General features: G+C 36.1%; 1 protein-coding gene across 1 annotated transcript; it reads right to left on the reverse strand.

Moving 5' to 3' along the window:
* Positions 1 to 7,742: 7,742 nt before the first annotated feature.
* LOC107599504 (40S ribosomal protein S27) lies at positions 7,743 to 10,430 on the reverse strand. Its single transcript, XM_016291109.1, has 4 exons — positions 10,333 to 10,430; positions 9,622 to 9,730; positions 9,428 to 9,538; positions 7,743 to 7,983 (listed from the first exon to the last, which is right to left on the reverse strand). Exons 1-4 carry the CDS (start codon positions 10,336 to 10,338, stop codon positions 7,955 to 7,957), a joined length of 255 nt encoding a protein of 84 aa, XP_016146595.1. The 5' UTR covers positions 10,339 to 10,430; the 3' UTR covers positions 7,743 to 7,954.
* Positions 10,431 to 15,380: the final 4,950 nt, after the last annotated feature.

Genomic DNA, 15,380 nt, shown 5'->3' on the forward strand with positions numbered 1-15,380 from the left:
ACAGAAGCATTGCTGGATTTTGAGATTTTATCGTTTTAGTGGTTTGAGGTTAGTACGATTTAAAAAAAAAAAAAAAAAAAAAGAAATTATACTTTGATTCAGCAAGCGTAATAGAGAGAGAGAGAGAGAGAGAGAGACTACCCAGTGATGCCGGCAAATTGCAGCGAGTGAGAGAAAAGGGGGGAAAAAAAGACCTGATTGATTTGAGACACACAAGTCAGCTCTCTCTATCCAACCAAATCTCTGAGATTCCCTAAGAAGGAAGGATGAGTGAGGAGGAGGATTGGGAATACAAAGGGAGGGAGATCAAGGACAAAAAGGGGGAAAGGGGAAACTGATCTTCCTGTCTACCTAAAATAATTACATTCGGTTAAATCCTACCCTCTTTCTAATCTCTCTGTTTTTGTCCTACTTTCGTACAAATTCTCAAAGTGAGACTATCATCTTCAGAAAAGTCAGATGTGTCACAATGGACAATTTTCCTCTCAAAAGGCATACAGAAGCATTGCTGGATTTTGAGATTTTATCGTTTTAGTGGTTTGAGGTTAGTACGATTTAAAAAAAAAAAAAAAAAAAAGAAATTATACTTTGATTCAGCAAGCGTAATATTGATATAAAAAATGACAGTAAAACTGTTTATTAAAAGTATTATGGTTTCCACAAAAATATTAAGCAGCACGACTGTTTGAAACATTGATGATAATGAGAAATGTTTCTTGAGCAGCAAATCAGCATTTTAGAATGATTTCTGAAGACTGAAGTAATGGCTGCTAAAAATCAACTTTGCCATCGCAGGAATAAATTACATCTTAAAATGTATTCAAATAGATTTTTGTTTTACTGTATTTACATTGTTTTACTGTATTTTATTTTTATTTATTTATTTATTTTTATGGATAGATGAAGACCAATTATTTCACCACAGAATAGCAAAAATTAGAAGTAGCCTACTAAAGAGAGGTCTAAATCGATCAATATAATTGTCCTCAACAGCGATACTATTTCATCTTGATACAAACGCTTGAGTTGACCAAAAACACTGTAGCTCTCTCTCTCTCTCTGCCTCTGAAGAAGAGAAAGTAAATTAATTATATTCAATAACTCTAATAAGACACTAACGTTAGCTAAAACAGTGGCGTATAGTGGGAATTAGCATAAATGTGTATATAACAGCCATTTCACCTTTCAACTACTACATGGCAGAATATCATTTTAAAGAGTCCTTGAGTCCTGAGATTTGTTACCGCCAGACCAATGCAAGAATGAATGCGTTTTTCCAGTGTTTGACGATTTGTGCTACCCTGTCAGATTTTGCTACCTCCCATTAAAACAGATGGTAGCATACTTCAATAGCGAAAAGTGCTACCTATCAGATTTTGCTTCCAGCATGATATTAATAAGCTGTGAGGCTTTATTAACATGTACACCTACCCCAACCCTAAACCTACCTTTACAGTAGGATAAATAGGCTACAGTGTTGGTAGCATAATCTGATAGGTAGCATTATTTGTCATAACACCTGCCTGAAAATGCCTGCAGTGCATTGCGTTAAAAATGCGGTCGGACACATTGAGGAAAGCATCACTAAACAACGGTCATGTAAAAGTATCAAAAAACAACAACATTTGCATGAAAAAAAAATCTGAAAACTGTAAAACAAAATCATATAAGAGTAACTTGATCATTTATTCATCCGCAGTGCATGCATGGAATTCACAACTTCGATTCAATATAAAATTGTTTCCTCAGATGGCTATTTTAAGCTATCTGGGGCAAAATCTGGAGGAATATTGTTGTTCTAACATGCATGTCAACAGAAAGTAATTTAGCCTACACTATAGGCCTATCTGTGACTCAGAAAAGCTAGATACAATTGCTTTTTTACAGTGTGAAATTGCCAAATTTATCAAGACTACAAAAAAAATCGGTGAGGCATACCAGCAAAGTCAAGCATGATGCATGCATGAGTGTGTGTGTGTGTGTGTGTGTGTGTGTGTGTGTGTGTGTGTGTTAATGGAATAACGGAGATTATTGTGGAGGGGGTTTAATTGAGGAAGTGCTGGGATATGCAAGTGGCACACAGTAATGTGCTTAGTTAAACTCCTCCTCTCATTCATCCTGAGGAAGTGCTGAGACAGGGGCCGGGGAATGGAAACCAGAGAGCGAGTGAGAGCCCTATAATAGATTACCCTATTACTACAGATGCCCTTCGGTAGCCTCTTCACAAGAGGGGAGCTGAGGTGAGCAGAGCTCACAGTCAGGCATCTGGAGAAGCTTTCACACCCCACTGCTCTCTGAGAGAAAGCCTAACAGCGGTATAACATATAGATATGTCATGGAAAACAAGCGTTTAATATATCAACTAAAGACAGCGGCATTAAAAATGATGATGGCAAGCTGTTTTGATTGCATTTAGCAGGAGGGTTTCTTACCTGCCCAATTTTAAGCGTGTAATCGTTTTTCTTTAAAAGAGAATGCTTAAATGCTCTTCAAGTGCATCAGAAATTGATTAGATTGTGAATTGATTAGAAGTGGCCATTGCATAATAGCAAGGAGTTTGGGGATTGTGGAGGCTGAAGGTCAAGTTCACTCTTGAGAGCATCTCATTGTATCACAATGGCAACACTAAATAAATATGAGGCTATTGTTTAAAGAGATAGTTCATGATTTACTCACCCTCTGCTTGTTCCAAAGAAGATATTTTGATTAATGTTGGTAACCAAACATTGGTAGACATTGATTTCCATAATATGGGGAAAAAAATAATATTATGGCTACTGTCAACTGTTTGGTTACCAACATTCTTCAAAATATCTTCTTCTGTGCTCAACAAAAGAAATACATTCTTACAGGTTTGGAACAAAACCTGAGCTCACAGGTCAGGGTTTTTATTTAGTTAGACCCCTAAATATGTTCATCCTTATGTGAGGGACCACCGTCCTAATATTTAAAAGGCATCTATATTGTTTAAAGATCCAATTTAAATTTAAAACTGTAAAAAAAAAAGATATCACCAAAATATTATTTTGAAAATATTTGGTTTCTATTAACCTACATTATTATTTTTGATATAACTGTACTGTTATATGAAGTATTTGTTTATTTATTTAAAATTTCAATATTTATCTATTATTTATTATTTTAATAAATTTAACTTATTGTTTACATTTTAATTAATTAAAAAATGAATAAATATAAAATTTGCTCAACTTTTCCATGAACTCCTTTTACTCACCCTGTGCAATATATTGATTAACATAGCTTTTTTTTCCAACAGAGCATGTTTTGATCATGAGTAATAAGGTATTCAAAATGGATATGATGTAGTCAAAACGAAAACCACATGTGCTAAAGACAAAAGGTGAAAGCAGACTTCTGGGTTACAGATTTCCTGACACTATGTGGTCATTTTGGGAACTGCATTTGTACAGGATGGTAGAAGCTGGGCTCTTAGTATGAGTATAAGTGTGATATTTATATGTGATATTTAGACTAATGTTCTTCATAATGGGAAAATTATTATCCATAGCATAACTGCATTGTTCCAAAACATTGTTCATAGAGAACACCATGTGGTAAAAATGCATCCTGATAAATTCATAAGAAAAAATGGGTAAAGACAATATAATATCTATGTATCTATTAGGGCTGTAGCTATCGATTATTTTAGTAATCGAGTATTCTACTGATTATTCCATCGATTAATCGAGTAATCGGATAAGAAGTTATTTTTCTTTATTAAAGAGCAATACTAAATATACAAGAGATAATAAGATAGATCTCTTAAAATAAACAACTAATTTGTTTTCTTTTTAGAAAAAATACATTTTTTATTGCTGAAATTGCATACATTAATAACCGTGAAAACTAAACCCATTTAATGTATTTAATTGCCAAATGACATTCAAAATGCAAATACAAATATATCAATCAAAAATCTATTTCACATTATCTAAAAAAGGTAAACAGTACAAACTAAAACTAAGGCATAAATCAAAATAATAGTAATAAAAATAATAATAATACCTAAACATTGCATTTATGTCGTGCAACTTAACTTTCAAGTTTCAGCCTAACTAAAGCTCAAGCATGACTTAAGCCTTTACTGTCTTCTTGGAAGGTTTTGTGGCTTTTGTGAGAGGCAAAAATCAGTGGATAGGAAGGTATCTTGGAACAAGAACAAGAGACCATACACAGTTTTTAAGCACATTTTTCTGCAACATGAAATTAGAGTTATTTGGAGAATAAACCCTCTTAAATGTCCCTATATGTACTGGTGTGTTTGTGTGTGTGAAACTTTTTTTTGATATTCTTCATATTCTGTGTGTGGGTCCGTTCACAGCAGGGATAGAAATGAATCTGTTCCAATAAGTTTAAATAGATTTTTACATTTTATGGGCATTTTTACCTTTATAACTTCTTTTTTTGTAAAGGCGTGCACCGAGTTTTGAGCCATTTTCTTACACGAAGCTCTTCAATTCTGGTCCCTGTTTTTATACAGTCTATGGTCCGGCAGCGTTTATCTGGTTGTGCGACAGTAATAATAGTCCGTGGGGAAACACAGTAAATGGACTAAACGAAGCCTCGCCTCGATGATTTTTTTGTATTCGAGTTACTCGAGGAACCGCTTCAGCCCTAGTATCTATAGTAAGAGAAGCTACTGGAGTATACTAAAGTTTAGACTCTTGAAAGTAATCATGAGATCCTCCCATGAGGCTGCGGGTTCATTCCCACAAGGCAGCCACAATTTGCAGTTGATTTGGGGACACAGACAATTCAGCCCACTGGTCTCGTTCCTGGAGGGTAGAGAATGAGTTTGAAGATTCTAGCACAGACACATTCCTACACTTAATACGGGATCATTGACAGGTCATCTCATATACAGTATTGTAAGCTATCACTTTGTCTTGCAGTTCTTCTTGCAGGTATTGATTAATAAAAATGTCATCTGCCGATGCTGAACATTTCCATTCAACACAGTGGGTACAATGTTCAATAATCACCACCTAGTTGAGTCTTTGGTCCCTCCGCCTTGATAATAAATATTTTATGAATGCTAAGAGGAAACGCTTTTTGAAAGGCTATTCAGAAATCTTAATGCATTTTTACTGCAGGGTTTTATTCAACTTAGCCAGAACCTCAGTAATATGACTATTTTGTTAAGTAATATTAAATTTTTCAGATGGGCAACTTCATAGAAAACATGCAGGCGATTATCAAGTTAAAGGATTTTTCAAATCTCAAGTGTTTGCTTCCAGTGTTGATCAAATTAAATATATACAACTGAAACATTTTAATTTGTATGTTTTTTTCTTTTAGCAGTATTACAATTCCCAATTAAACGTATTAATCAGAAATGGCACTATAGTGACTTTTAGTATGTTACAAAATAATCGGTTTCAAATAAATGCACTTTTTGAATTTTGTATACATTAAAGAATCTTTAAAACCCGTTCCCACTGAAATATTAAGCAGAATAAGAAAAGACTTGCTGTTTAAATGATTTCCAGCATTCATAGTAATGGTTCCTAGAGCACCCTACCTGCGTATTAGAATATTGGTTTCATTTATTTTCCTCAGAAAAGCTTTGGGAAGGGTTGAATAGTTGAACTACACACTGAGCAGTCAATATCCTGATCAACTCAATCACCCATGCGGATGAAGCATGACAGTTTGAACAAAAAACTCATCACAGCATAATTGTAGCCCAAACATTTTATTGAGACAGAGAGAAAGAGAGACACTAGGTTGGAGGGTGTTCCCGTCAGTTCTTCAGACCTCTTTGAGTGTTGTATTTCTTCATCTCTTGCTTGAAATAATCAGGCTGCTGTCACTGAGGCCGGGTCCGTCTCCTTCCTCTCTCTCTCTCTCTCTCTCATTCCCTCTCTCCAAGGAAGCATCCAGAAAACATCTTAATGCTGCTTCCTTCTGAAGGAACACCCTGGAAAAATGATAATGAAAAGAGAGGTCATTATCAGAAACAACAGCTAAGCTCATTAACAACACCACCACAGTGCCCTCAAACATTTGGAAAGAAGCACGTGTCCTGTTTTTGTACTGTACACTTTTGCCTTTTCAAAGGTGAAGTGTTTTATTTCTGTGCTTCTAGTAGCAATAAAAATTAGGCTATTTAAAAGATTTCTAAAACACTATTGCCATTAGTTGGACAAAAAGATCCCACATCCAACTCACACCATTCATTGGTTGAGACAATGCTCAAATAAATAGGTCTAATAAATCTCTAATAACCTACAAGTTGTCAATGCATATTAAGCTGGGATAAAAGACATTAACATTGACGACAACTACACTTGGGCCAACGCAATTCTTTGCTTTCAGCAATTGAATACTTGCTTCTGCTAGCACAAAACCACACACATTTCATCAGGTTTCAACCAAATAAAACTCAAAGCAGCACCACCATGACTTCAATCATCCACCCAAATATCTATTAACATCACCTAACTATTAACATAACCTAAACTACAATTAACTGCAGACCTATGACAACAATGAATATAATATGAATATTCAGAAACAATATCATGTTGTGCGACAGTAATAATAGTCCGTGGGGAAACACGGTGTTCCGTGTGTAGTTACAGTAAATGGACTAAACGAAGCCTCGCCTCGATGATTTTTTTTGTATTCGAGTTACTCGAGGAACCGTTTCAGCCCTAGTATCTATAGTAAGAGAAGCTACTGGAGTATACTATAGTTTTGACTCTTGAAAGTAATCATGAGATCCTCCCATGAGGCTGCGGGTTCATTCCCACAAGGCAGCCACAATTTGCAGTTGATTTGGGGACACAGAAAATTCAGCCCACTGGTCTCGTTCCTGGAGGGTAGAGAATGAGTTTGAAGATTCTAGCACAGACACATTCCTACACTTAATACGGGATCATTGACAGGTCATCTCATATACAGTATTGTAAGCTATCACTTTGTCTTGCAGTTCTTCTTGCAGGTATTGATTAATAAAAATGTCATCTGCTGATGCTGAACATTTCCATTCAACACAGTGGGTACAATGTTCAATAATCACCACCTAGTTGAGTCTTTGGTCCCTCCGCCTTGATAATAAATATTTTATGAATGCTAAGAGGAAACACTTTTTGAAAGGCTATTCAGAAATCTTAATGCATTTTTACTGCAGGGTTTTATTCAACTTAGCCAGAACCTCAGTAATATGACTATTTTGTTAAGTAATATTAAATTTTTCAGATGGGCAACTTCATAGAAAACATGCAGGCTATTATCAAGTTAAAGGATTTTTCAAATCTCAAGTGTTTGCTTCCAGTGTTGATCAAATTAAATATATACAACTGAAACATTTTAATTTGTATGTTTTTTTCTTTTAGCAGTATTACAATTCCCAATTAAACGTATTAATCAGAAATGGCACTATAGTGACTTTTAGTATGTTACAAAATAATCGGTTTCAAATAAATGCACTTTTTGAATTTTGTATACATTAAAGAATCTTTAAAACCCGTTCCCACTGAAATATTAAGCAGAATAAGAAAAGACTTGCTGTTTAAATGATTTCCAGCATTCATAGTAATGGTTCCTAGAGCACCCTACCTGCGTATTAGAATATTGGTTTCATTTATTTTCCTCAGAAAAGCTTTGGGAAGGGTTGAATAGTTGAACTACACACTGAGCAGTCAATATCCTGATCAACTCAATCACCCATGCGGATGAAGCATGACAGTTTGAACAAAAAACTCATCACAGCATAATTGTAGCCCAAACATTTTATTGAGACAGAGAGAAAGAGAGACACTAGGTTGGAGGGTGTTCCCGTCAGTTCTTCAGACCTCTTTGAGTGTTGTATTTCTTCATCTCTTGCTTGAAATAATCAGGCTGCTGTCACTGAGGCCGGGTCCGTCTCCTTCCTCTCTCTCTCTCTCTCTCTCATTCCCTCTCTCCAAGGAAGCATCCAGAAAACATCTTAATGCTGCTTCCTTCTGAAGGAACACCCTGGAAAAATGATAATGAAAAGAGAGGTCATTATCAGAAACAACAGCTAAGCTCATTAACAACACCACCACAGTGCCCTCAAACATTTGGAAAGAAGCACGTGTCCTGTTTTTGTACTGTACACTTTTGCCTTTTCAAAGGTGAAGTGTTTTATTTCTGTGCTTCTAGTAGCAATAAAAATTAGGCTATTTAAAAGATTTCTAAAACACTATTGCCATTAGTTGGACAAAAAGATCCCACATCCAACTCACACCATTCATTGGTTGAGACAATGCTCAAATAAATAGGTCTAATAAATCTCTAATAACCTACAAGTTGTCAATGCATATTAAGCTGGGATAAAAGACATTAACATTGACGACAACTACACTTGGGCCAACGCAATTCTTTGCTTTCAGCAATTGAATACTTGCTTCTGCTAGCACAAAACCACACACATTTCATCAGGTTTCAACCAAATAAAACTCAAAGCAGCACCACCATGACTTCAATCATCCACCCAAATATCTATTAACATCACCTAACTATTAACATAACCTAAACTACAATTAACTGCAGACCTATGACAACAATGAATATAATATGAATATTCAGAAACAATATCATGCACAACAAAAGTCCTGAATTACTGTAGAATCAGCTTTATAAAAGAATGACTATGGAGTTTGGAAAAAAATCTGCATCTAATAATGACTACAAATGGTGTCAAGCTAAGTGAGAAATGATTTTAATCTGTCATTAATTGAAGTCAGAGCAAAATAATGTTTGCACCAGTCAGCATCTGCTAACTTAAAGTACTGTGTGTGTAGTTAATTTCAACACCATTCATCATCACAGACCTTCCAGCATCAAGAGTACAACTCCGTGTATGCTAAGTCACTCATTTCCATTCAAATGACTCCTCTAAATTACAGTAATTCACAGTATCCACAGTAAAATCACCACTCGAATCAGTCAACTAATTACAATGAGACCTCAAAGTCTGCATTTCAATTGGTCAACTTGGCTTATGCATAATTCCTTACATCCACAGCACATTTTTCAGGCATATGATCTGCTAAAACAGGCCTCTTGATATGATCATACAACAATAAATCATTTTGAAAAAACTTCTAATTCAAACTATATTTTGACTTTTTTATTTGTATTACTATTGCAAAAATACTATTGTACTATAAAATAAAAAACAAATTTATTGAAGCTACAGTATCAAATACATTTAAGCTATATTTAGGGCGTAGTATGAAATAAATGCGTTTTAAATGCATTTCAAACTGCAGTAATTTTTCCTCCAATTCACACGGCCCATAAGTCTCAGTGCAGAAAATATGGAAATTCATAACCTCAATAGCATGTGATAACTCCCAAACTGCATATCATTTGACTTTTCCATTTCACTGTTGCTCCTAAACACGTCTGAGTTTGAGCAAAAGCACAAACAAACCTTCTGTGAGCCGAGCTTTGCCTCCGGTGGGCTGACACAGCACAGTTGAGCAACCGACACAAAGCACGACTGTCTGTGCGTGGCTGAACACCGTTGTGATCTTATAGCATCCTGAAAGACAAGAGAGACACATGATTAAGAACATTTAGACACTGACCTGTCCAGTTAAACAGACTCATGCGAAGGACACTCACCTGGACACTTGACATCCATGAAATAAGAATTGGGACACTGTACGAGACGCTTCTTCTTGTGCCTCCTCCTCTCCTCCTCAGGGGTCGGATGCAGCAAGTCTTTTGCGAGCTATTTACACAAATTACACGATTTTACATGAGAAAACTGCTATTAAACACCATTTGACCAGCAACTTCTCACAAACCCTGCATTAAAATATGGTGCGCTGCCTATCCAGGCAGCATTTCGGCCATTACAGTAGCATAAGATGTTCAAAAATTTTGTCTAAGTAGGCAGATAACTAGGTTTTAAGAGAGCCATGCAGAAGCCTTTGCGTCTTCTTCAGTTTCAGTTCATTCTGGCAACTCCAGAGAGCTGCACGAAATCATTTACAGCAATTAGTAACTTCTCTCAAATGTAGGTATTAAATATTTTAGCGGGTTTAAAAGTACAATTGAATAATATCAGACTATTTACTCATATCGACGCTTAACCGTGCGTCACATTAGTCAAACGTCTGTTTTGTTCGATGTGCGCCGCCATCTTGATGCAGAGCGCGACCGCACGCTACTGAGACTTAACGCTGGTTTTTATGTTCATCTTCTAGTTCATGTGGCAACGCGCACGTTAGGGTCAACTATATGGATATGTTCGTCAACTCGCTATGATATTTAGGTCTTAAAGTAATGTAATTGGTGTATATTGACATGTTTTTGCTCTCTGGTACTCACTGGCATGTTGGCGAAGATTAAGCCGCTGCCAGAAAGGAAGTTTCAGGCGGAAACAGACGAATGTCATCGGACGAGCGCGGACGTGAGCGGAAGTGCAGCATCGGACGTAGATCGCGGACATGTTAGGAGAGGCAGATGAGGTCAATAACAGTAATCCAAACTGGGGGAAAAGATTTTATCTTAGAAAAAAAATATTATTTTGGCCAAGTTTCACATGCATAAATACATATGTGTCTGAAACTAAAAAAGTGAGGAGAAAAATATTTTGTTGCGTTTATTTAAAGATTAACACAATTAGCATTCATTCATTCATTTTTTTTATGCTTTCTACTTTTGGTCATCATTGTTATAATGGGTTTTATGTTGTTATTATTATTATTCTTATTAGCTATTATTGTTTTGTAATTTATTATTTATTTTTGGAAACCTTATTTTCTTGTTGCTGTTGTTGTTTTTAATTTCTCCCCCTATATTGATTTTTATTCTGTTAGTTATAGGCTATCTGTTTGAATAAAAAATCGATTAAAAAATAAACATAAAAAGGTACAGAAACATGCAAACTGGTTTAAAATGCTTCCTACATAATAGCCTCTATGTTGAAAATGGTTATGATCAAAGATAACTTTTTTTAAATGATCTTTATTTTGTTATCAATTCCTACTAAAAATGATCTTATAAACAAAAATATACCAAAAAGTACCATGGCATAGGTTTTTTTTGGACAATAGGCTACCACTGTTACCTTTTTTTTTTTTTGAAGTACCTTGAAATCAGGATTATTATAAAGTAAAACTAAAACCATTAAAAGATTACTTCAAATAAAATAAACATTAACTGACATAAAATTATATTAAAACAAATACCTTAGACTTTATTTCAGCCTGTTCCGTTTAAGCTGAAGTAACCTAAAATAACTAAATAAACTAGAAAACCAATTTGGACATACTGAAAAAAACAACTAATAACATAATAAACAACAAAAACTTTCTCTCAAATTAAAACAAAAACTAAAAATAAAAATCAAATCTTATTCAAAATATTACCAAAAACTACAAGAGAGTATATCAATGATACTAAAATAACCCTGCTTTATAACGTCTAACCTTGTGCATGAATATAGCATTTATTCAGTACCATTATTGACACTGTATAGGCCTGTTGGTGTTTTTCATTTTAGATTCTACAGTTGTTATTATAACATGCATTCATTCATTAGTGTTTCTGTTAATCTTACATTAGAGTACTATTCATTTATTTATGAGAGGAAAAGTAATGAATTCTGAGGTTGTAATATGCAGCTGGTGATGAGAAAGTTCTTCTTAAGTGGAAGGCTGTCTCAAGTATACTAATATCCATGGAGTGGGCAGAACCCAGGAGGTGGAATCAAGACTGCTCACGTCCAGCTAATCATGAAAGACAAGTGTCTGCAGATGTGCCCACCCATGGTTCACTTCAGGCAGCTGGGAAGCATCATGGTTCACTGTAATTGCTGTAGCAGCTCCTGATCAGCATTCTACAACAGACAGTTTATCTATAGGGGATGAAGGGCAATTTGCCTACAATAGAATAATGAGTTTGCTGATAGGATCTTGTTGGCTACAAGCCCAGGGTTTACAAAATGTAAAAGAGGATGTTCAGCACGATACATTGGGCAGGTAAAAAATGGCCTATTATTCTGGTCTGATTATTTCTATCACATATCAATGAATTTATTCAAAACAACCTGAGTTAAATGGGCCAGATTTGTTTCATCAAGTAAGTGCATTGTGGTCAGGTTATTAACGCAGCCACTGAAAATGGCTGTCCTGCTTTGGCAGTATTCAAAAGATCTCTAGTAGCTACTCAAATGGCTGAAATACCTCTCAGTATGAGAGACCGCTTGATCAATGCCTGCCTATCAGAAGAGCTGAAACCCTATTCAGACACTGGAAGTCACCAGCAGCATGGCACTTATACAGGCAAGTTATTATCCGATAGAGCCTAATGAAATCTCATCTCACGTGACAATGTTTTCCTGTATACTAGCTATAGTAAATGAGGTCTTAGGTCTAGTAACCGACTAGTAAGGTCAGTTGAGTATATTCCCCCGCTAAGTAAATGAATGAATGAATGAATGATCAGACTTTTGATCAAATGTACAAATGTAATTATTAACATAACAAAATCCCTTTATTATTTTTTGTTCAAAATAAGCATAATTTCTTTTAAATTTAAAGGGGTCATATGATGTTGCTAAAAATAACATTTTGTGTATTTGGTGTAATGAAATGTGTTTATGCGGTTTAAGGTAAAAAACAAAAAAAACATTTTCCACATACTGTACATTATTGTTTCTCCTCTATGCCCCGCCTTTCTGAAACGCTAAATTTTTACAAAGCTCATCGTTCTGAAAAGCGAGGTGTGCTGTGATTGGCCAGCTATCCAGTGCGTTGTTGTGATTGGCCGAATACCTCAAGCGTGTGACGGAAATGTTACGCCCCTCACATACTGTGCTGCCTTGTCCCGGCCGGAGTGATGAGACAAAAACATTAAAACCCATTGTAAACTAGGTATTTGTTGCATCCAGTGGGGACATGCTTACTGATTATAATGACTTGTACTGTCTTTACAAGATTGCGTTGCATCGCGCCGCGTAAACATAAAACTCTGTCTGCATTTGTGATCGGAGAAATGACAAACAACAAGCCCTACTCTACACTGCTCAAAACTCGCGTTTGAATCATCAGTGGCAAATCTGTTAAATATGAAAACGTACTTACAGTCTGTGAGTCAGAACAGCCGGCATTGTTTTCACTCAAAAATTGCTTGTAAATTTCACAAAAAAATTGCAAGTAACACATTGAATTAAATGTGAAATTTTGAAGTACAAAGATTGGAGAGTATTTTCTTGTAAAATGTATTCCAATAAACTTTGTTTTCTTTACAACTTCAAAAACCATTTCTATTTTCTTGTTCGAACATTATTTGGCCATAACTGCATATGACTGCATTTTTGTCATTTCTGGCATAACACTGACCTCATTTCATGTTTGAAATGATGTAATGATATCATGTGACAAATGTACTAAGGTCATCCGACAACTGTTCATCATTACATAATACACAATACACGTTTCATAAAATCCTTTTGGACAGGCGAGATCAGATATCAGTTATTTATCTGCTCTTCCTGATAGGTGGAGGTGGAAATGGCTCCGTATGGATCCACAACTGTTTGAGCGCAACGCACAACGGTAACAAACAAGAATAGGCAGAGAAGAAAGAGAAAAAAAGAGGGCAAAACCCAAATCCACATCGATTTCCAGCCATGATGATACTGGTGGCGCTGGCTGGTCCATCTGTGATGTGCGTTGCTCCAGAGATTGCTTGTGTTGAGAGTCAATTAAAGACCCACCGGATCTTTTAGTTATAGTCTGTGCCAATGACAGATCGTTCTCCTACAAGGAAATTTAGATGTTATCCATCCTACCGGTGTTATTGTTTCCTTGAAATTGAGTCAAAATCCTTTGGTGAAACTGGGACAGTGTACAACGGCAATCCCTCTGGCAAAAGCGCAGTTTCAGTGTTTCTTTTTTGCGGCAGGAGATCTTCAGTGTGGCCTTGTGAATTGGATCCCAGAATACGAGAATGGTTGCTTATGGTGTATGAAGCCACATCACCCCGATTAAAAATGAACATCATTATTAAACTGAAACAGTAACATCATACAGGCTTTGTAACTAATTATTTGCCGCCAACATTTGATGTCAAATTAACTAAGGCATGATGAATTATGAATCAACTGAAATATAAATAAATTGACTGGCTGTTTCCATTAATTCATTAAGACACAAAAGAGGAAGGAATATTCATGCTAAAGGGTGAGATATTGTTACCCGTCATCTGTTCTAAGGAACCTTGCTGTCCTCTAAAGGTGCAGATACATTACATTAGTTATATTGTCTGTTGTCAATAGTTTTGTATGAAGAATATCTCACAGAAAAGTTACTGGCAAACCAAGCTTTCTGTTCGCCCAACACACCGAATGTGACCAATTTGAACCCAAATGATTTTCCCACAAAGATTTTGCAAGTTGGTTTCGCTGTGTTGACCAACAGAAAACTGCTTGGTTTGAAATTGACTTGCTTCATACATCGCTACACTGGCAAATTTACCTTTTTTTGCCAGCAAAATTTCCCTAATGTAACCGCACCGATTAATAAGGCGGCATAACTGATATGGAACCTCAAAAGTGACAAATTTGGGGAAACTCAAGCAACTCTTCATAATCACTCTCCTCACATGAAGCACACATAAAACATCTGGCTAAGCTAACAATGTGGATCAAGTGGCATAAAGTGGCTAATAAATCACTTTTATATTAGATTATCCAATATTTATTAGTTAATTTTTGGTAACAATGAAATGTATGTATAGTGAACATTTCTCACACTTACTGAAGAGAATCATCTTGGATTTTTTCACTGTGTTCATCACAGTACATAATGGAAAACCCTATGGTGCCTAACTGTTGAATTAAAGTTGAATGAAATGTAAATGTTTCCTAAGTAGGGAGCTGAATAGGTTTTGGAGCAACCATTGTTTCATATGTTGTCTAAACATCTTTCATTTCCATCCTGTGGACTTCTTCATCTCTGCACATCCATCGTTTTCTCTTTTACCTCTCGTAGACCTCTGGCTACATCTTGTTACCCATGCTAACCTCTACATGATACACATCTCTGCTCTCCCTCTGATAATCTTTCAGTCAAACTTCTCTGTTCCTCGAGTTCGCTCGGTCCACCTCCATCAAACAGAGCGTTTGCATATTTGCGGCCTCCTCCTGGCACCCAAGCCGTTATGAATAGTTTAACAGGAGTTGAATGACGTTGTGTGGAGCCTGGCTGTGCCCGTTACCGAGGGCTGTGGTCCAGTCACCCGTGCTCTGTAACTCAAGCAGGCCTCAGGCCAAAAAGGTAGACTCCCGCACGTCACACCAAGGGAAAGGAGAAGGAAGAACAAAGTGGAACATGACGGAGGACAGGAAGGAGAGAGCAGAAGAACAGAAA

Source organism: Sinocyclocheilus grahami, unplaced genomic scaffold, assembly GCF_001515645.1.
Source record: "Sinocyclocheilus grahami isolate Dianchi unplaced genomic scaffold, SAMN03320097.WGS_v1.1 scaffold268.1, whole genome shotgun sequence".
Classification (NCBI taxonomy): Eukaryota; Metazoa; Chordata; class Actinopteri; order Cypriniformes; family Cyprinidae; genus Sinocyclocheilus; species Sinocyclocheilus grahami.